This window comes from Poecilia mexicana, unplaced genomic scaffold (assembly GCF_051168715.1).
Source record: "Poecilia mexicana isolate PSO_F unplaced genomic scaffold, ASM5116871v1 scaffold_15, whole genome shotgun sequence".
Taxonomy (NCBI): Eukaryota; Metazoa; Chordata; class Actinopteri; order Cyprinodontiformes; family Poeciliidae; genus Poecilia; species Poecilia mexicana.
The window spans coordinates 24,140,250-24,159,854 of NW_028263384.1; the positions used below are offsets into that span (position 1 = coordinate 24,140,250).

Genomic DNA, 19,605 nt, shown 5'->3' on the forward strand with positions numbered 1-19,605 from the left:
CTTTTTTTTTTTTCTGTCGTAAAAATGGTTCAAGTCAAAGTAAGTTTGCTCTCTGTGATAAACACACACAAGGACTCACGAAGGACTAAGTCTTGAATTGCAATTTGGATCTCACCTCCTATGAATTGTGCAATAAATAAAAAGAGACAGCCGATGAACTTACTGTTGTGTTTGAACACCCGGATTGTAGCTCCTGACAGTCTGGCTCCCAAGATTAGAGACGTGTGGTTGAGCTCATCGCTTACTATCAAACATCCCTGGAAAACAGAAAAAAAAAAAGCTGCAACTTAAACACACAAAAAAAAAGACTTTTCAGGTCCAGTTTAATTCTCACAATATGAAGCCTGGAATAAAATATTTTATCAAATTTCATTGTAAACCTGATTTTAATGACTGATTATTGATAAGAGCAGGATGAGTCTTTCATGCAGTTGCATAAAACAAACAACAGTTAACCGGCAACTATTTATCGGGTGAAAACTGCAACCATGTGAACGACGTAATGCATCTGTTCCTTAAGAGATTTCTTGGTTTTTATGTGCTTTAGCATAAAAAAAGCAATCCTGTTATGCAAATGTGCTTTTCCGAATAAAAAGGATTCACATGGCCAATTACCCGTCAGCTCATTCCTCTTCTTCTCCTTCCCCCATTTATGTCTTAATCACAATCTTTTTATGTCCTGACACAGAAGGGATAGAAATCGTCTGCAAATGTCCCCTCCTTTTGATGTCTGATAAAATTTTTACCAGCTCATCTGTTATAATTTTTACTTGGACAGTGTGATGCTTCATATGCTATAAAAATCTGCATGCAAATGAATTCAGTTGTCCCATGAAATTCTCTCCGGAGCATTAGCATATATAACACTGAGGCTCTGAGCAATTGACTGCATTAATCGGAATAATCTTGTAAGGAGGGGGGTGGGCGGGTTGGGGGGTTTGTGTTGACACCAGCACGGTGACAGATACGCTCAGCATGGCCCGGGGTCAAGCTGGTCCACCAACAGCTGTCACTCTAATGTGGCTCCGCCTGCACGGAGAGGCCTGTCCGAGCTCACCCTGTCCCTGTAGGACGGAGCTGGCAGCGAGGGCTGACCCCCAGACGTCACCGGGCTGGCGTCAGCGCTGCAGCCCAAAGGGGCTGCTGCACCTCTTCAGCTGCATAAAACGAGCCTGCTCTCATCACTTACAACCGTCAGCCCTCCTTTCCTTCCTGTCCGGCTGAATCGCAGCTACTCCTGCTTCATGTTGCCGCTGGTTTCTGTCAGCTCCACTTGAAGCAGGCGGGTGTGCCAAGAGGCCAGATTATGGGTAGTCAGACCCTTAAGTAGTGCTCATAAAAACTGCCCTTGCTTGTCTGCCTGCCTGGAAGCAGTCATGTATGCCCAGAACCTTCTCATTCTGGCTACTACAAGGTTTAATTAAAACTTTAATTAAGTGAGGTGGTCAGGAATATTTAACGGTTGATGTAGGTTTTCTTTTAAGAATTTGGAGCATATGCAAGAAGGAAACAAAAGCTCAACTAATTATATTAATATCTACCATGCTTTGCAAATTGCACCTTTATTGCTATCTGGTTTCCTTCATTCAGCGAGTGGGGAAAAGTGTGGGGAATCGCGTACCTTCCCCACGAGAGCTGGGATGTTCATTGAGTTTGTTGCAAAGCCCATCCCGAAAATCATGGAGGACTCCACCCCAATGAAATCGGCCACGAGTTGCTCCAGCTCCTCATGAATCTTCAGGTTACCTGCGAGATGGAAATCACACACACAAAAAAAACAAGACAGTCTTTCACCTTGGATGAGGTCTGCATCTCAGGAAATTATGCAATGTTGATATCATCACTAAATATTGCAACTGCGGTCTCGGTTTACCACATTTTTCTGTCATCTGTTTCTACATTCGTGATTGAAAGGCAGATTGGCGTAGTGACAATTAACTACGGTCACGACCTCTGGGTAGTGACCAAAAGGAAAAGATCATGGCTACAAGAAGCCCTGTTTGTGCATGTTGCTATCGTCAGAGAGTGATTTATTCCTTTAGGTTCTTGTTGATCTTTTTCTAGTCATCCAATCTAACATTCTGACAGACAGCAATAATCTCCTCATAAAAAGCAGAAGACACAAACCTCTGGATCAGCACTCACACTCTGGAGATTAAATTCAATTCTTATAGATCTATGATGTGACAAACTTGGAGTTTAGTTCCCCTGATCTTTTTTTTTTTTTTTTTTCATCCAAGGTAATATCAGAGCAGGTCCCGCAAGGTCTAAAATGATTCTGTTGGACAATATGAGGCTGAAACAGTTGGTGATAAACCAATATGGCAGGTGGGGACCAGAATTCATTTTTGTGCTAATGTGCCATCTGACATTGTGTTTCTTTCATTTTGTGAACAAAATAAGATTTTTTTTTTTGTCTTGGTATCTGCCTTTGTAGCCATCTGTGAAATAGAACAATTAAAGTTTCAGTGTCAAGATGCAGCGCTTTCTATAAACTGGACTTTAATTGTGTTACAGTGCCTAGAACAAGTATTCATACCCCTTGAACTTTTTCTTATGTTGCCACATTACAACCACAAACCTCAATGGATTTTAATCAGATTTTATGTGACAGATCAACACAAAGTAGTGAATAATTAAGCAGTTGAAGGAAAATTAAAACTCTAAAAATTGCGGCGTGCTTATGGAGTCAGGCCTCTTTACTGATAACCACAAATAAAACCCAACGCCACTGCCTGCAGATGTTACTTGAATAAAAATTACATAAATAAAAATGTGTATTATTTCCTCTCCGTATAAACCCAGCTGGTATGTGAAGTCCATATTGGTTTGTTAGACAACACCAGACAAGAAACGGCATCACGAAGACCAAGGAAGACAGCAACTGCTTATAAAACAAACTGCAAAGCTACCATGACATGGTCATTCACCAAAACCAGGGGTCTGCAGCTCCAGGCCTCGAGAACTACTATCCTGCAACTATTTCTCTTCTCCACTCCTGAATCAAATGAGTGAAATCCCTCGTCAGCACGTCCTTCAGCTCTGCAGAGAGCTGATAACGAGCCATTTATTTCATTCAGGTGTGTTGGAGCAGAGATGCTCTCAAAAGTTGCAGAATAGTAGCTCTCGAGGACTTGAGTTGGAGACGGATGACCTGATAGAGAAGCAGTCAAGTAGCCTAAGGTAACAATGGAGGAGCTGCAGGGGTTTAGAGATCAGGTGGGAGAATCTGCTGACAAGACCAATTTTAGTTGCGGACTCCACAAACCTGGCCTTTATGAGAGAGAGGAGAGAAGAAGAAAGTCAGACGCATCTGCAGTTTGCCCCCTAGCCATGTACATATAACAGCAGGCATGTGAAAGTGTAATCTCTGGCCAGGTGAGACCAGAATATAACCTTTCGGAAGATGGATGGTGCTAAATACAGGCCCTAACAGGAGAAAAACCTGCTAGAGGCTGCAGGCGACCCAAAACTGTGTTGGAGGTTTGAGTTCCAGCAGAACAACAAGCATAAAAATCTAAATCTACTTCCTTTTCTTTCCACTCCAAAAGTAGGAACCCCTTCGTATTGGTCTGCATGGGAACTCCAATAAAATACATTCAAGCTTGCACTAGTAATGTGCTAAAACATGAATAAATCTAAGGAATGTAAATGCCTTCCGCAGAGCACCGCATATTCTGCATGCATGATATAAATCTCCAAAGCATGGAATCCATTCTAATACACTCGGCACGCGTTGTTACATTTGCATTGACAAGTAATAACACAGCCGACTTTCTGCAGAGGGAATATAAAATGTGATGAATAGTAATAACACAAAATTTCCCGACGTGACCTTTCATATGAAAACGGGGCCTTCATTGCATATACATTGCATACTAATCATTACAGTCAAAGTCAATATGGGTCATTACGACAGAGGGCGGGCATTAAATACTTACGCAGACAGATGTTTTTAGGCAGGCCGGGAAAATGGAAATCCGAGTGATGGGCATAAAACTGTAATGAAGTGAAGCAGCTCTGTCTTTATAGTGACTCCCGTTCAGTGCTTTCAGGACGATGAGCTAGCTAGATCGATTCTTACATTTCCTCGACCGCATGAGCACACAGGCCCTGCTGGCACGTGTAGCGTTTTTAATCAGACTGCACTGGCATTTGAGCTCTTTAAGGAACATTTCCCCTGGCAGTGTCTGCATAGGTGCGCCCAGCCTTCTTATTGATATTTTAACCTTCAGAAGCTGCCTTTAGATCTAGATACTATTCGGGTGAAAGAGAGTGATTAGATGTAGCTCATCCTGCTTTGGTTAGATGGAATGAGATGATGCCTACATCTTTTTTTTTTTAAGTCTTCCTTTGCCTGTGTTAGCAAGATCATCATCATGTTTAGTGAGAACACTAAATATTGGAACTGTAGATATAAATCCTTCCTGTCTGTTTTCGTCACTACTTACATAGGACCCAAGCTTTCTCTACAGCATTTATAAGCATAAAAATAATTAATTATTTAAATATTAATTATTTCGATAGTGTATTCAACGATACGCTATTATTTCACAAATACAGTGCTTGCCACATCTATTGGCATATCTATTAAGAGTAAAAAAAAGTATAAACATCTAAACATTATCTTTAACTGAAAGAGGAGAAAACTTTTTTTTTTAATTTAACTAAAATTACTTAGTGGGGGTTAAAAATCACATGTTAAGAAATAATATCTTTACAAAATCCCAGATGGCTCAAACGTTGATAAAATAAATTACTCAAGTGCCAATAAGAGAGCACTTAGTCTTCTCCTATAATCTTTCAGATGGTGTAGCAGTATAAGCTTCTTTTTCTAATATGCCTAATTTGTTTTAGAAATTGACACACTTTCTACACTGAACAAATGTACTTTGGGTTACACATTGATATTGCAACTGTATTTAATTGTGAAGCTATAAATGTGCGATAATTTATTTATTTTTTCTGTGTGAGATTATACCACTGCACTAAAAGATTAATTCATTTCAATTGTTTTTTTTGCACCACTTGTGCTGAAATATCTGTGTCTGAAACCCAATAATTCCCTTATTAGTAATAAGTGATTAATTACAATGCTTGCTATGTGAGAATATTTGACAAACAGTAAGTTAATGATTGCAGGAAAAAGAGGACCAACCTAGTAATATCAGTCTTTGAATGTTTGTCTTTAGAGACACTCCCCTCGAGCACACATTAAAATGTTCTGTTATTTGATTAAAATTTACTTGAGTGAATACCACATTTTGTTCCAATAATTACAGGTTGACTAAGACTTCAAGTTAAACTGCAATTAATCTCAAGACAGGAGATCATTTAAAAAAAACCAAAAAAACATGTTGAATCTGAATGTTAAATGGATATTAGATCATCAGAGTGAATGGTGCTTATTTTAAAATATATATCCTGTTAAGTTGTTGTTTATTTTGAACTGCATACTACCAGCCTCTAAAAGATCTAGGTTTTTCAGTCTGCTACAAATTGCTATGGCTGTGATGGCATGATGACAGCTCTTAAAGAGACACCAGGGTGTTTAAATATTTACTTCATATATGGTCTCATGAGACAAATGCTTGTTTTTGCATAACCCGCTCACTCAAGACAGCTGAAGTGCCCATTAGAAACCCAGACTAAAACAGTCCAATTTGGAAAGAGAAATAAACATATAAATAAATCAAGGAAATGAATAATGGATTGTTTTGGGGGCCGGGGGTGGCAAGGGAGTGGTGAACTGACAAACACTGCTTGTTGTTTTTCACTGTCAAACTGCTGACATCACGAAACACACTCCCACATACACAGACTCTTGCGTGCCCGCCCCACTTTGTAAGCCCGCTCTCAGCAGACGCACGACTACCTGGCAGCAGAGGTTTAATACTCTAAAAACATCAATAACGAGAGAGGAAAAAGGTGCTTTTTCTGAAGAAAACTTCACCAATGAGATCCATGATGTTCACTCATCGAATGTTTTGACAGAAACACACAGCTGATTGCTAGTCATTAGAGTTCCGAGCTCCAAGATAGACATGCCTGAAATGAGCTTCATGCTGCCACTTGCATCTGATCAGAAGAGGGGCTCAAGATCAAAAGATAAGACACCATTTAAAATTCATTAGATCCCACTTTCCGATCCTTGTTATTATAACATGTCCGTGTATGTATATCGCATTTGCATCCTGTTTAAAGTCCTGGGGGTTTTTAGTTATGACAGCTCATCCACAATAACATGTCTTCCATGGCTCCTCTGTGGACCAAAATGTATCTCTGCTGATTATCACTGCACATAATTGAACAAAAGCTGAATAATTCATACAACAATACAGTTGCTGACAGATAATTAAACATAGTGGCAGTATCACTCAGGGGAAATATACAGGTCTTTCTAAATAAATTAAAATATCAACAAAAAGGTCATTTTATTATCCCATTTTAAAAAGTGAAACTCATATATCGATGGCACACAGCGTGATACAGTCAAGCATTTATTTCTGTTCATTTCGACTATTTCAACATAGAAACATCAGCCCACCGAAAAGTATCTGTGTGTACTGTAAAGTATATCCATACTTGGTCGGCCCTCCTTTTGCAGGAATTACTGCATCAATGCAGTGTAGCATGGAGCTTGTGCCTCTGATGAGGAATTAAAGAGACTCAGGTGGCTTTGATAGCGGCCTTGTCATCTGAATAGTTGAGTCTGGTGTCTCTGAAGATCATCTTGGCTTAGATTAAGATTAAGTAGGTTTATAGGCTAATTGAGGATGTGGGATGTTAAGCTCAGCATTGTGACAGTTCCTCCTTTTCTTACTTAGGTGTCTAGCTGTTCATAGTGGTCTCTGATAGATCATCTGTAAATCAAGCTCATTAAGCACACGGGATGAGAACAAATGCTGACTCTGTCAGCGCTGATTGGCAATTCTGCTCCCCTCTTGCATCACTTTTATGCTGGGCTTCCCTTTTTTCAAAGATACAATCCCCCATGTCTCTACTGGGACAGAGTTAACACAAGCCCAGCATGCTCCACAGAACAAACAATAACTTCCTTTAGTATTCCTTGGAAATGTCATTACACACCTTCAGCCAAACCTGACGGACCCGTCAAGTACGGCCGCTGCCCTTCCTAGGACACCTTATGGACTTCTGCTCAGACCATTACTTTATGCTGTAAAATAAACTTTTATGACTCGAACTTCTAAGAGCAATTTCTGCTATTGGGTCTAAACAACACAGACACCGACAGGTGTTTGGATTCAGGTGTTTACAGATACGCTTCATGTTGGGCTTCGGTTACAGCTAAATACATATTGTATTAATTAGTACAGCATACTTTTCAGTGACGTATGTTTGTCGTTGTTGTATCCTTCATTGTTTCTTTTTTTTTTAATAAACCAAAAGCAATGTCTAATTTAGGTATTTTATATAAATATAACTAGTGACGCATCATAGTGAAAACTATAATGCTCCACTTGTGAAAGTAAATCTTGTACTTCTGTGGGTACGATTCTGAATAATACACGGCCAGATGGGACACATGGAAACTGACTAAGCTAAAACAGGAAGTGGCACATCAAATGTGGGAAAGTGTCGGGTCGTTGCTGGAAAATGAAATAAACATCTTCACTCAGCTGGTCACCAGAAGGAAGCAGGAAGTGCTCTAATATATCCTGGCTCTACTGGCTTCCGAGCTGATAAACACAGTCAGCATTGTCAGGAAAACATTGCGACATAATTGCTGAAGTTAGAAATTATAATATTGATGATTAACCCACATTTTCCTGACACTTTTCTTTCTTTTCCTTCATCACAATATCCCCACCACTCTTCATGAGCTTTAGTATCTCAGCCAATGAAAATCTATCTACGAGGCCAGATATGCTATTAGCATGTAGGGTTTGCATGCATGACACATGAAATTTATTGATCTATCAATGCAAATAAGCAGTCCCTTTGTGATTGAAGTGTTGCATGCATAGATGTTGCAATAACTGTGATTTGATATGTTGTGCATCAAGTAACTCAAGCAACTTGAATTTTTTTTTTTTTTTGAACCTCTCTACTCTTCCTCAATACTCGGGGGGGTCTTGATTCCCAAATGAATGGTAAAATTTACTTTCATCTGAAAAGGGGACAGAGCAGCAGCAGAAAACGCTCTAGAAATTTCCTGGCAGACTGCTGTGCTGACTTGAGAGTTAATGAAAGTCCCCTAAGCAACAGCCATGTCATTTTTCACCTTAGTCCAAGTGAAACGACTCTGACATTGTCTCTGGTCCAGGAGTGCACATTCTAGCACATTTCCGTTTTACTAGTAATTTTATGCCACATCCCAACTTTCAGAAAAAAAATTGGGTCGTCAATAGCTGTAAGCCATAATCATCAAAGATATTAGAAAACAACACATGAAGTATATCACTGTGCATTATGACAGGCAGTTTCACCAGAAAATGCACAAAAGTCAATTCCCCCATCACATAAAAACAAACACCGTTCCTCCTATGATTTATACAGTGGACATTACTTCAAATCGAATGAAAAGCTTTGTGAAACTGAGCTCAAGGCGACAAGTGGGAAACAATCTCTTTTATCTGTTAAACATTGACCGCAAACTGACCAATTTCCTGTCTTGTGCTGCAGACGCCAGCCCCGTACTGCCGCACCTTCTCTGCCACAGTTTTCAGGAAATCTTCGTTGTTTTCTGCGAAGCCGAGGTAGTTGTATGAGCCCATGTTGATGACGTTGTGTATTGTCCTCCCAGTAAACCTGTGAAGATTTATGTTTGTCTCAGTTAGTGTGTCATTGTTCTTCTGGTATGCACACACACACGCACGCACACACACATGCAAACATAAATAACCTCCCAATAAACTGCACAATAGCTAAATATGTGCTATTCAGTAGCAAGAAATGGAATCCAAACAACTATACTTTAAACTAAAAGGCAGTGAATTTATATATTTTTGGAGAACGAATATGCAGATAACACTGGATCTCTTACGCGTGTGAATACAATGAGGAAGTTGGAGGAAACATAGCCCAATTTCACCTGTCCAGTTTTAAAATAGTTAAAGTTCTTCTTTCAAAGAACAGAAGGAGTTTATCAGCCGACCTACTTTTTCCACTCTGCTTCATACCATTTTGCCAATTCACCACACTTCTGCACAAAAGTCGAGGAGGCTTCCCCATATCTTCTTCTTACAGTCACATTAAACCTCTTTAAACATGTAATCCACGCTTACCTCTTCACAGATTCATAATATCACTTTCCTTCCCTGTGGCTCTGCTCATTTTCTTTTTCATAACACATTCCCTGACCCTGCTGCGCAGCACCAAGGAATATCAATTGTGGTCCAGAAACTCAAAACCATATCTGCATATGGTATATTTGCTGATATTCTTGGTGTGACATATTTGGAGGAAAAAAATCTACATGTAAGTTAATTTAGGAGAACTTTCTATATAATAAAGACATGGATGCACACTTAACTTAAAGGCTATATACACTGACAAGCAAAGAGAGAAAACCTGACATAATGGTGGTTATATCTAGTAAAAAAAAAAATCAAATACATGTGCAAGTGTCCTAAAAGTACTTTGTGGCAGCTGGTTTCAGAAAACAATATATCCTTTAGATTAGGGAAATGATCTTTGGATTGTCCTCGCAAGTCTTATTGGTTTTGAGATGCTCCCACGCTCTCAAGTCATCTGGGTATGAATCACAATGTTTCTATGCACAACATAATCCCGCACACAGAGTGTTGTATGCAGGAACATATTGTTCACCTACTGCCAAAGTCATTCAGTGTTGATGTGTGCATCTGTTTAGAGATTGCCTCATATTTAATAAGTTATCCTTTCATCACACCAGATAAAGTCTCCAGGATATTTAAGAATTTTGTAACTTCACTGGATTTTGGCATAATTTATAGAGCAGTTCAAATAGTTCAATATACATCCTACTGATGTTTTGTTCACCTGCTGCTTGCATGACCATAATATCGCAGTGACTCCAGGAAAGGTGTTACATTTGTCTCATTATGTTTCCTCACACGATGCAGGCTTTCCCTATAAATGTGAGAGATTTTTGCACCATCAGCTTCAGCGGGATCCATGTTTTTACCAGCAGTAAGACAAGGTTCCTTGTGGGGGATTTCTGTACAGATGCAGTGCACTGCAAAGCATTCATTTTACTGCAGCACTTTAAAAATTATATACAAAACTTATATTACAAGCTTTGACAGTATGATGAATACATTTCAAAGCCTGAAGAACCCAACTTTCCTCAGTCTCCTCGAAACCTCCGTATGTGCATTTTAGAGTCGTGTGCTCCTTTCTGCAGCTGTCCTACTCCACACGCAACACAGCTGAGGTGCTAAAAGTTACAATTAGAAATGGTTGGGCTGCAATACCTGAATGTCCAGTTGTAGTCATCAGACACCCTTTCCATCAAGTCGAAGATAGGGCCTGGGAGACTGCATATGGGACGGTTCCAGTTGTCCCTTACTCGCATGTATAGGTTTCGAGTGTAAAAATTTTCAAAGTCCTGGTAAAGGGGAGTGAAATCCTGGCAATAAAAACAAATTAGTTAACTTCACAATGAATCAGAACCAGGTTAATATTATTTTTTTTCTTTTGTCAAGGCTAATTGCAAATTTAACAATTTGCTTTTTACAAGTTCTTGTACTTGTACGATAATCAGAGCCTTTATAATGTAATGTTATTAAATTTGAATAATTACTCACCTTAATCCAATGACAAAGCTAAGCTTTTTCATCAAGATTATTCGAGAATATCCTCAACATCCTTAATAAAGTAAAATCATGACTTTTTTGGCTGATTACACTGTCAAGATAATACTATATTGTGCCTGCCAACCCATAAAGCACAAAACATGTTGAAGACAAAGTATTTTCTAATTTAACCTTCACTGAAGAGACATAATATGAAATCTGAAACAAAGTAACAGAGAGCTTGAATCCTCTGAGATTTAATTAGATCTTCAACACATATTCTCTTTGGTGTTCCGTTTCACCCATGGCAACGTTATACAGAAGTGCGGAGAAACACAAGGGAAGAAAGAAGAGGCACTGCTTAAGGAAAAATTGAAATAATTGGGGAAAACAAAACGTACTGATGGTGTCTGCAAGCTTGGGTGTGTGGTATGAGTCTAATCATACAAAATGCCTGGGAGTGTGCCGACTGCATGTTTTTTTATGTTGCACCTACCTTCTGTTCCTCTCTTTCCTGGGCAACATGGCACTTCTCCAGGCCCACAGCTCGGAGGACGTCTCTGAGGTAACCAAACAGGGTGACAATCCCATAACCCAGGTACGTCATCACCGCCACATACATGGGTGGCTGTTCAAACGTGTCATGGCTGAGCTGCCTGGAGCCGACGCCAGTCTGTGGGCCATTTTTCTATTTAACGAGAGAGCAATGATGAGCGCTTTCGCATTCCGGACGGGAGCAAAACAAAACGTAGTAGCATTTGTAGTAACAAATGTGGTTCAGCTTAATATAAAAAATGAATTGTGGTTAGCATTTCAATTAACCTGGATGAAACAGACACTGAAACCTGTAATTATGAGACTCATTTTGAAAGACCCAGCATTGGGGATCTCTGTGTGCCAACAGTTAGAAATGTATTGTAATATTTCATGTGAAAGAGAACCAAGATGATTTAATTCAACATGAGTAGTTTTAGAAAACTCTCCCCTATGAGTGACTTTTCAGGAAAAACCTGAAACTATTGACCCGTCTCATACTGTAAGCAACTATTCACGTGACTTTATTATCTACGCATCGACATACAATCAGATTATTTGTGCAGCAAAGGGAGCCACGCCCTTTGTCCATTTGAAGGAATGCAAATACAGTACAGAATGGCAATGAAAGCCGGATAATTTATACAGCCTCGGGTTGCTGTTGTGCTCGTCTCATCAGGCCACTTTGCAATTTCTTGACTTTCATGCCCTACATGCTTTTTACAAGCTCTTAAAATGCACAAAGCAAAAAATAATCATGGCTAAGGCGAAGTTTCTACAAACAGAACTACACTGCAGGGACATTTTTCTATTGGTCACACTTCAAAATGGGAAAGAGGCCCCAAGATGACCTTGGTATCATGCGTGGGATTTAAAAGAGGTAAAAAAAAAACAAAAGAAGAAAAAACATACACACAAACAAACATACATTTTTTTTAAAGGGAGTCAACTTAGAACCACGACTTTACAGCATTAAGTGCATCTCTGTCAGTAAATATATGCTTTCATCGCCATTGTATTACGAGTATACGTAAAGAATCACAGAGCAGGGACAGTTTAACGACATCAATTGCAATGTTTTCCCAGTATCCTTGCAAGCTGATATCTTTATAACACCAGCTAATGTCTGCTCAGCATCCACAGGCAGTCCTGTAACGACAGATCTAAGTTTTTATTTATTTTTTTTAAGTGGTATTTATTAATGTCGCATGGTGGAATAAGACCTGCAGTGATTCAGAACTGAATTAGATTCAGTGGAAAACAATGACTCTGAAGGGCAGTTCTATATGTTGCTATAACCTACTTCAAGTGCCAGACAGGTGATCTCAAACTAAGCAATAAAAAGATAAGTGATAGCCAGCTAATACTAACCTCAACCCTTATTCATGCTGACATTTGTATTTCATTCCGTTCAACTTTTCTCTGGGAAGGCTAAATGCAGAAATAACTCAAGAACATTAGAATAAAATAAAATGTAGCCACATCTTATTTGAATCCCCGATGAGGGCAGTTCTTTGCCCTGGCCTAGCTAACAGTAGGTCCTGAGAAGTACCATTGCTCCGCCCACATGCATGACGCATTGTGCGTGGCCAGGAGGGCACCCAAAAAAATCAGACTCGGTTTTTATAATTTATTGTGACATATTTAACTAGACATGTGTGAATAAATACAGAAGAAACAAAATTGTTCTAGAAAAAGATTCATTTCCTAAAGTCTCCCCCTTGATGCCCCATTCCTTCCCGTCGTCCCAGTGGTTCGCTCTACTGCGCTTCAATCTCAAATTTTGCAGACACCTGTGTTTCAAGAGTCAGGCTGGGAAAAAGAAAAATAATATAAGAAAGAAAAAAGAAGTCGAAAAACTGACCTGATGGCATGCCAGCACTGGCATTGGTTTACGACTGAAACAGGTTTGGTGGAAAAACTCCCCTGAGGAGCTCCATCTTAGAGATAATGAGTTATGAAAAGTCTCCATAACAGCACGTTTATTCAAGCTGTTGCATAAATCTATGTTAGAGGTGCTATGAAGAGTATTTCTTCTCCCTGGAGATAAGCTGCTAGTTATGCGTTTCTGAAATACTCTCTGGTTTTGTTGTAACTGATCTCTAACATACCAAACGAATGACATTCCAAAGTCCAGGGTCCCTAATGACATGCACCTATGGTAGGACATGCACAGCTCCTCTTTGTCACATCCACTTGATCAAATCTTAAAAAATATTGCCCTGACTTCATGGATGGCAAAGTTTGGTTGTAGCTATAACCATTTGCTGACTTACAAAAATGAACACGCATCTCCTTTAACTTTGAGGCAGTGCCACGGGGTCTATGTGTCACATTATGTTGATTATCGAAGCTATTTTATTTCTAGGGGTATCTGTTTCCAACTACAATACCACCTGGGACTTTGTTAAAAACAGTTATGTCTCAATGTGTTTGTTTTCCCCCACTTTGGAAGGTGCTGTTTATAGTCACAAAATAAGTGCCGTTCCAAAACCACTAATAGTTGCTGTAAATGTCTGTCAAAATGTTACAAAGCAGCGTGAAATAACAATAACAGCAAAGAATACTGTGATTAAGAGCGTTAAAAGGTGTATCATCAAGTCTGTGAGCCAATCCCTTGATTGGTTGTTGTGAAACTAGTTCTCTCAAATGCAGCTTTTTGTCTGCTTTTGTGGGCCGTATTAACAAGAATATATAATGCTAACTTTACAATAAACAACCCCAAGATGTAGTTTGATGTATTTTTTCTTTCATTCTTTTTAACAAGATAAATGGGCTGGTTTTTCAACCAAAGACTCAGTGCTTCATTTGCTCAAACAATTATCGTTTTTATTTTTCCATATCATAACTAGCTTGACTTTGCAGGGGTTGTTTATACTCATGTATATCTTTGAATTGTTGCAAAACTTATTCTATGCTTCTATTAAAAAAAGAGGGACTAGTCTGCTAAGTAATGTTGAGCTGCTGTTTTGAACCAAGTTGTAAACTTATTTGTTTTGACAATTTGTCTTGACAATGACATCATTGCATAGCTAGAGCACTGCGAAGTTATGCACTCACTTACTATGAAAATAAATTAGTCACACATCAACTGTTGTAGTCTAACGTCTCTCTTGAGTCTCAATTCAAGCACTGAAAACTTTTCATATTTAGAGGAAGATACAAATGGATAGTACAGAAAGTAAAGAGGACCTTTCGAGGAAGTATAAGAACTGTACCCTCTGTAAAAATACAACGTATGTAAGGGAAAAGAGGAATCATTTCAGGGTGGAGTCTTTTGTTTTTACTGGTTTTTTTGTACATTAAAAAAAACAAAAAAAAAACATAGGTTTCAGCAGACTGTGCTATATCCAAAATATATAGCTATAGAAATGTGGATCAGATAAGAAAATCTAGCTATATGATGAATTACAAGGGAAAACAAGGTTGGTTGTCATACTTTGTTTTTACTGCAAACAAAAAATGCTATGAATAGTCAGCCCCTTCTCAGTGTGTGGAGGAAGCCTAAAGTGTGAGATGTTTCTGAAAAGTATATTTTTAATACCGTGTTTCAGTTTACAAGGCTTAGTTTCAATTCTTAATTAAAACAACATCTTATAGAGACAATATCAACTTTAATGCCATGTTTGCTACTTTGTTAAACCAACAGAATAGAGCAACCATCTGATTTTTCTGCTCATTACTAAAAACTAAACTATTTCTAAAATATCCTACAAATAACAGTGGTTGAAACATCTGATGGACTCATTTAATAGCAATATTTGCCAGTGAAAACATTGATCATAATGTGCAAAGATCATATCTTGGACTACAATGTCTCTCTGTCTGGCTTTCTAACCACATGGACAGACAGAAATTTAAAGAGGACGGGCAAAAACAAATGAGGTGGATTAGCAGTGCCATCCGGGACGTGGAACATGGCTTCTGTTGCCTCTATCTTGGTCTGTTAGCATGTCATACAGCAACAGTCAGATGCTTCGTCAGATTTGTTGCAAGACTGACTGCTGCTGGAGACCCTTCAGGCCCACTGCATCTTCGTTCAATATGATTCAAAAAGTATTTTATTTCTTTTAAACAGTGTATGTAAATATCTTGATAATAAACAAAAGTGATACGGAAATAAAATCTTGAAAAATCCCATATCAAATTCATAATTGTTTCCCAAGACAGAGACCTAGCAGCGTAGTTAATACAGTTAATATGTAGCTTATTTATAAATAGTTATGTTGAACAGATATAACGACACAAATTACGAATTAATTATACGTTTTATTCATGTATAGTTAAATTGTTGCGTACTTAAAAAAATAAAAAATGTAGAATTGACATAAAGTACGGCACTGTGACTTACGTCACAAAGTTTATCTCAGGTAAGAAGCCCAACGATAACCGCCGGTAGATAACCTGCATACGATCAGGTGCAGAACACCGTGCCGCACCTAAGCAGGCGGACCGGCAAGGTAAGGGAAAAAAAGTTACCCCATAATAAGCAACTGTCATCAGTGAAGCATAAACAGACAAACCTCTGTCTTGCTGTGACAGCTGTTTTTCCTCAGATCGTCACATTTCAGTCCGTTCTGGCTCGAAGGAGGCTTTAGGTCTGCGTCAGAAGTTCTTGCCATGTTTAGCAGAGGAATGGGTCTGTTCCGTTGAATGACAAACCAACGTGCTGGTTACTAAACTGCCAAAGGTGACTTCCTCCTTCAGCTGTTTCGGTTCAGCCTCTTTTTTTTTTTTTGTTGCTGTTGTGTGGAAGCTTCAGCAGAAAATGTCACCCTTGGTTTACCTCAATGTTTTCTCTTTCGATACAGCGTAAAAGGGAACTTCTGGTTATTAAAATCTAACAGAGCGGCACTTATATCACCCTCATTTATTTTTAAATTATGGAATATAGTTTTTTTTTTTTTTTTTTTTTTTTTTTTTTTTTTATGTATTTCACTCAATAATAAAACGTTGACAAAATGTAAATAAAATGTTTTTTACTATAATTAGACCTACCGTTTTGGGTATCATGAAACTTTATAAGAAAAACTCATCTATGTTATAGTATTTTTTTATTATGTGTACTAATAAACATAATTCTGTACATGCATTCCGTTGCAAAAGTATTCATGCCCTTTGCACTTGTTTTGCATTTTATCGGGTGATGCAAGTGATATATAATTAAAAACTGAAGAAAAAAGAAGGAAAGAAAGAGAGGAAAAAAATGCAAGGAGAATCTCAGAAGCTCCTCCAGAGTTACCATGGCTGCTTCTCTGATTAAGTCTCGTAGCATTGATCCTATTTTCATTTCCAAATGATGAATTGAATAGAGCTCTGTGAGATGATCAAAGCTTGTTTTAACCTAATCCTGCTTTAAGCTTCTTCACAACGTCATCCTTGACCTGTCTGTTGTGCTACTTGATCCTCATGATTATTCATTAATGTCCACTTAACAAACCTCCGAGGCTTTCACAGAACGGATAAATTAAACACAGTCGGACTCTGTTTACTAATTAGGTGACTTTTAAAGGCATCTGCTTGCACTGAATTTTAGATAGGGATAAGTGCCCTGAATGTCACTCATTTAAAAATTTATATAAAGGAAAAAAAAAAGCTATGCTTCCTTTTTCTTCCTCTTCACAATTATGTATTAGTTTGCGTTTATCTATTCCATAAGGTTGAGGTTTGTTGTTGTAGTGTGACAAAATGTGAAGTATGAATACTTTTGCTTTTAATGTACCTACAATAAAAAATTGTTTCAAAGGAAACAGATCTCTAACTTGTAAAATGCATCCCAATCCTTTTCTGAATGAATCTATATCGGTACAGGAATGTGAGATAGTAAGATTCTTTCAGACTCGATTCATGAGTGTAACTGACTTTGGTGCTAAATATTTTCACTTTTTATGGTTTCACTTCAGGCGTTCAAAGTAGGCTTGCTTGTGAAATTGTACTCTGCACGTGAAATGCTCCTGTTGCTGTAGTAAAAGACAACTAAATGATATGAAGTTGGTGGTAAAAGAAACGTGACGGACACTGTCAGAGCAGGCCCAAGGCACAACCAAAATAAGCTGTTTCCCAAGACCACTGAATTATCAGTGGCCTCCCATAAATGCTTGAATTTTAACACCAACAATAGATCTAAAAATAAAAGTGGTTATTGAAAATGAGAACGCTGTTCAGTTTGATTTAAGATTTTAGATAAATTAAAACATGTAAAGTTGTTAAAATTCTAATTTTAAGGAGCAAATTAGCGATTTTACTTTGTAAAAGTGCAAAGACATGATTATTGTGTTTACATACATACAGGTGCTGGTCATAAAATTAGAATATTGTGATAAAGTTCATTATTTTCCATAATGTCATGATAAAAATTAAATTGTCATATATTTTAGACTCATTGCACACCAACTGAAATATTTCAGGTCTTTTATTGTTTTAATTTTGATGATTTTGGCAAACAGCTCATGAAAACCCAAAATCCCTGTCTCAAAAAATTAGAATATTATGAAAAGGTTCTCTGAACGAGCAATAAAAATAATCATCTGAATCAACAAAGTAACTCTAAACACCTGAAAAAGATTCCTGAGGCCTTTAAAAACTCCCAGCCTGGTTCATTACTCAAAACCGCAGTCATGGGTCAGACTGCTGACCTGACTGCTGTCCAGAAGGCCATCACTGACATCCTCAAGCAAGAGGGTGAGAAACGGAAAGAAATTTCTGAACGAATCGGCTGTTTGCAGAGTGTTATATCAAGGCACCTCAGTGGGGAGTCAGTAGGAAGGAAAAAGTGTGGCAGAAAACGCTACACAACGAGAAGAGGTGACCGGACCCTGAGGAAGATTGTGGAGAAGGGCCGATTCCAGACCTTGGGGGAAGCAGTGGACTGAGTCTCGAGTAGAAACATCCAGAGCCACTGTGCACAGGCGTGTGCAGGAAATGGGCTACAGGTGCCGCATTCCCCAGGTCAAAGGTCAAGCCACTTTTGAACCAGAAACAGCGGCAGAAGCGCCTGACCTGGGCTACAGAGAAGCAGCACTTTGGACCACTGTTGTTCAGTGGTCCAAAGTACTTTTTTCGGATGAAAGCAAACTTTGCATGTCATTCGGAAATCAAAGTGCCAGACTCTGGAGGAAGACTGGGGAGAAGGAAATGCCAAAATGCCAGAAGTCCAGTGTCAAGTACCCACAGTCAGTGATGGTCTGGGTGCCATGTCAGCTGCTGGTGTTGGTCCACTGGGTTTTATCAAGGGCAGGATCAATGCAGCAGCTATCAGAAGATTTTGGAGCACTTCATGCTTCCATCTGCTGAAAAGTTTTATGGAGATGAAAATTTAATTTGGTCTGGAATCGGCCCTTCTCCACAATCTTCCTCAGGGTCCGGTCACCTCTTCTCATTGTGCAGCGTTTTCTGCCACACGTTTTCCTTCCTACTGACTTCCCACTGAGGTGCCTTGATATAACACTCTGCAAACAGCCGATTCGTTCAGAAATTTCTTTCCGTTTCTCACCCTCTTGCTTGAGGATGTCAGTGATGGCCTTCTGGACAGCAGTCAGGTCAGCAGTCTGACCCATGATTGCGGTTTTGAGTAATGAACCAGGCTGGGAGTTTTTAAAGGCCTCAGGAATCTTTTTCAGGTGTTTAGAGTTACTTTGTTGATTCAGATGATTATTTTTATTGCTCGTTCAGAGAACCTTTTCATAATATTCTAATTTTTTGAGACAGGGATTTTGGGTTTTCATGAGCTGTTTGCCAAAATCATCAAAATTAAAACAATAAAAGACCTGAAATATTTCAGTTGGTGTGCAATGAATCTAAAATATATGACAATTTAATTTTTATCATGACATTATGGAAAATAATGAACTTTATCACAATATTCTAATTTTATGACCAGCACCTGTATAATGTTATGCTTCAAACTTAATCTTTTTTTTGTTGTTGTTTTTAAGTTAGGTTTGTTTGTAAATTAATTTCAGCAAACAATTACAAACTATATAATATACAAGATTCTCTTTTAAGCCCAGCTGGTTAAATGTTGCCCCCTCTCCACCAAAAGCTGTTGTTGTTGATGATGTTCGACAGGAAGAGCCGCCACAAACCAGGTTCTGTTTGCGGCATTTGTAAGACCTTGTATGTGTTGTTTCCTGTTTCATGCTTGGGTTTGGTCATTGAGTGTAACAACCTCATTACCGTGTACTTTGCTTACTTATAACAAAGCAGTGACTGATGTCGACACTTTGGACAAAAAAAAAAAAAGAGAAAGAAATCAGACTGTTCACATTTGATCTGATATAAAGCCGCACAATGATGTTATCTGGATATAATGGGAAGTTTAGAGGTTAGAGGG

At 38.6% G+C, this 19,605-nt stretch overlaps 1 protein-coding gene across 1 annotated transcript in view; it reads right to left on the reverse strand.

Moving 5' to 3' along the window:
• The window catches only part of sptlc3 (serine palmitoyltransferase, long chain base subunit 3), a 30,836-nt gene extending 14,876 nt beyond the window's left edge, over positions 1-15,960 (reverse strand). The window contains exons 1-6 of the mRNA XM_088012963.1: positions 15,797-15,960; positions 11,236-11,427; positions 10,419-10,573; positions 8,624-8,772; positions 1,622-1,746; positions 164-257 (exon numbers count right to left, since the gene is read on the reverse strand). Coding sequence (XP_087869089.1) covers positions 164-257; positions 1,622-1,746; positions 8,624-8,772; positions 10,419-10,573; positions 11,236-11,427; positions 15,797-15,895 — 814 coding nt within the window. The 5' untranslated portion in view covers positions 15,896-15,960. The remainder of the gene's footprint in view (positions 1-163; positions 258-1,621; positions 1,747-8,623; positions 8,773-10,418; positions 10,574-11,235; positions 11,428-15,796) is intronic.
• Between the last annotated feature and the right edge of the window lie 3,645 nt (positions 15,961-19,605).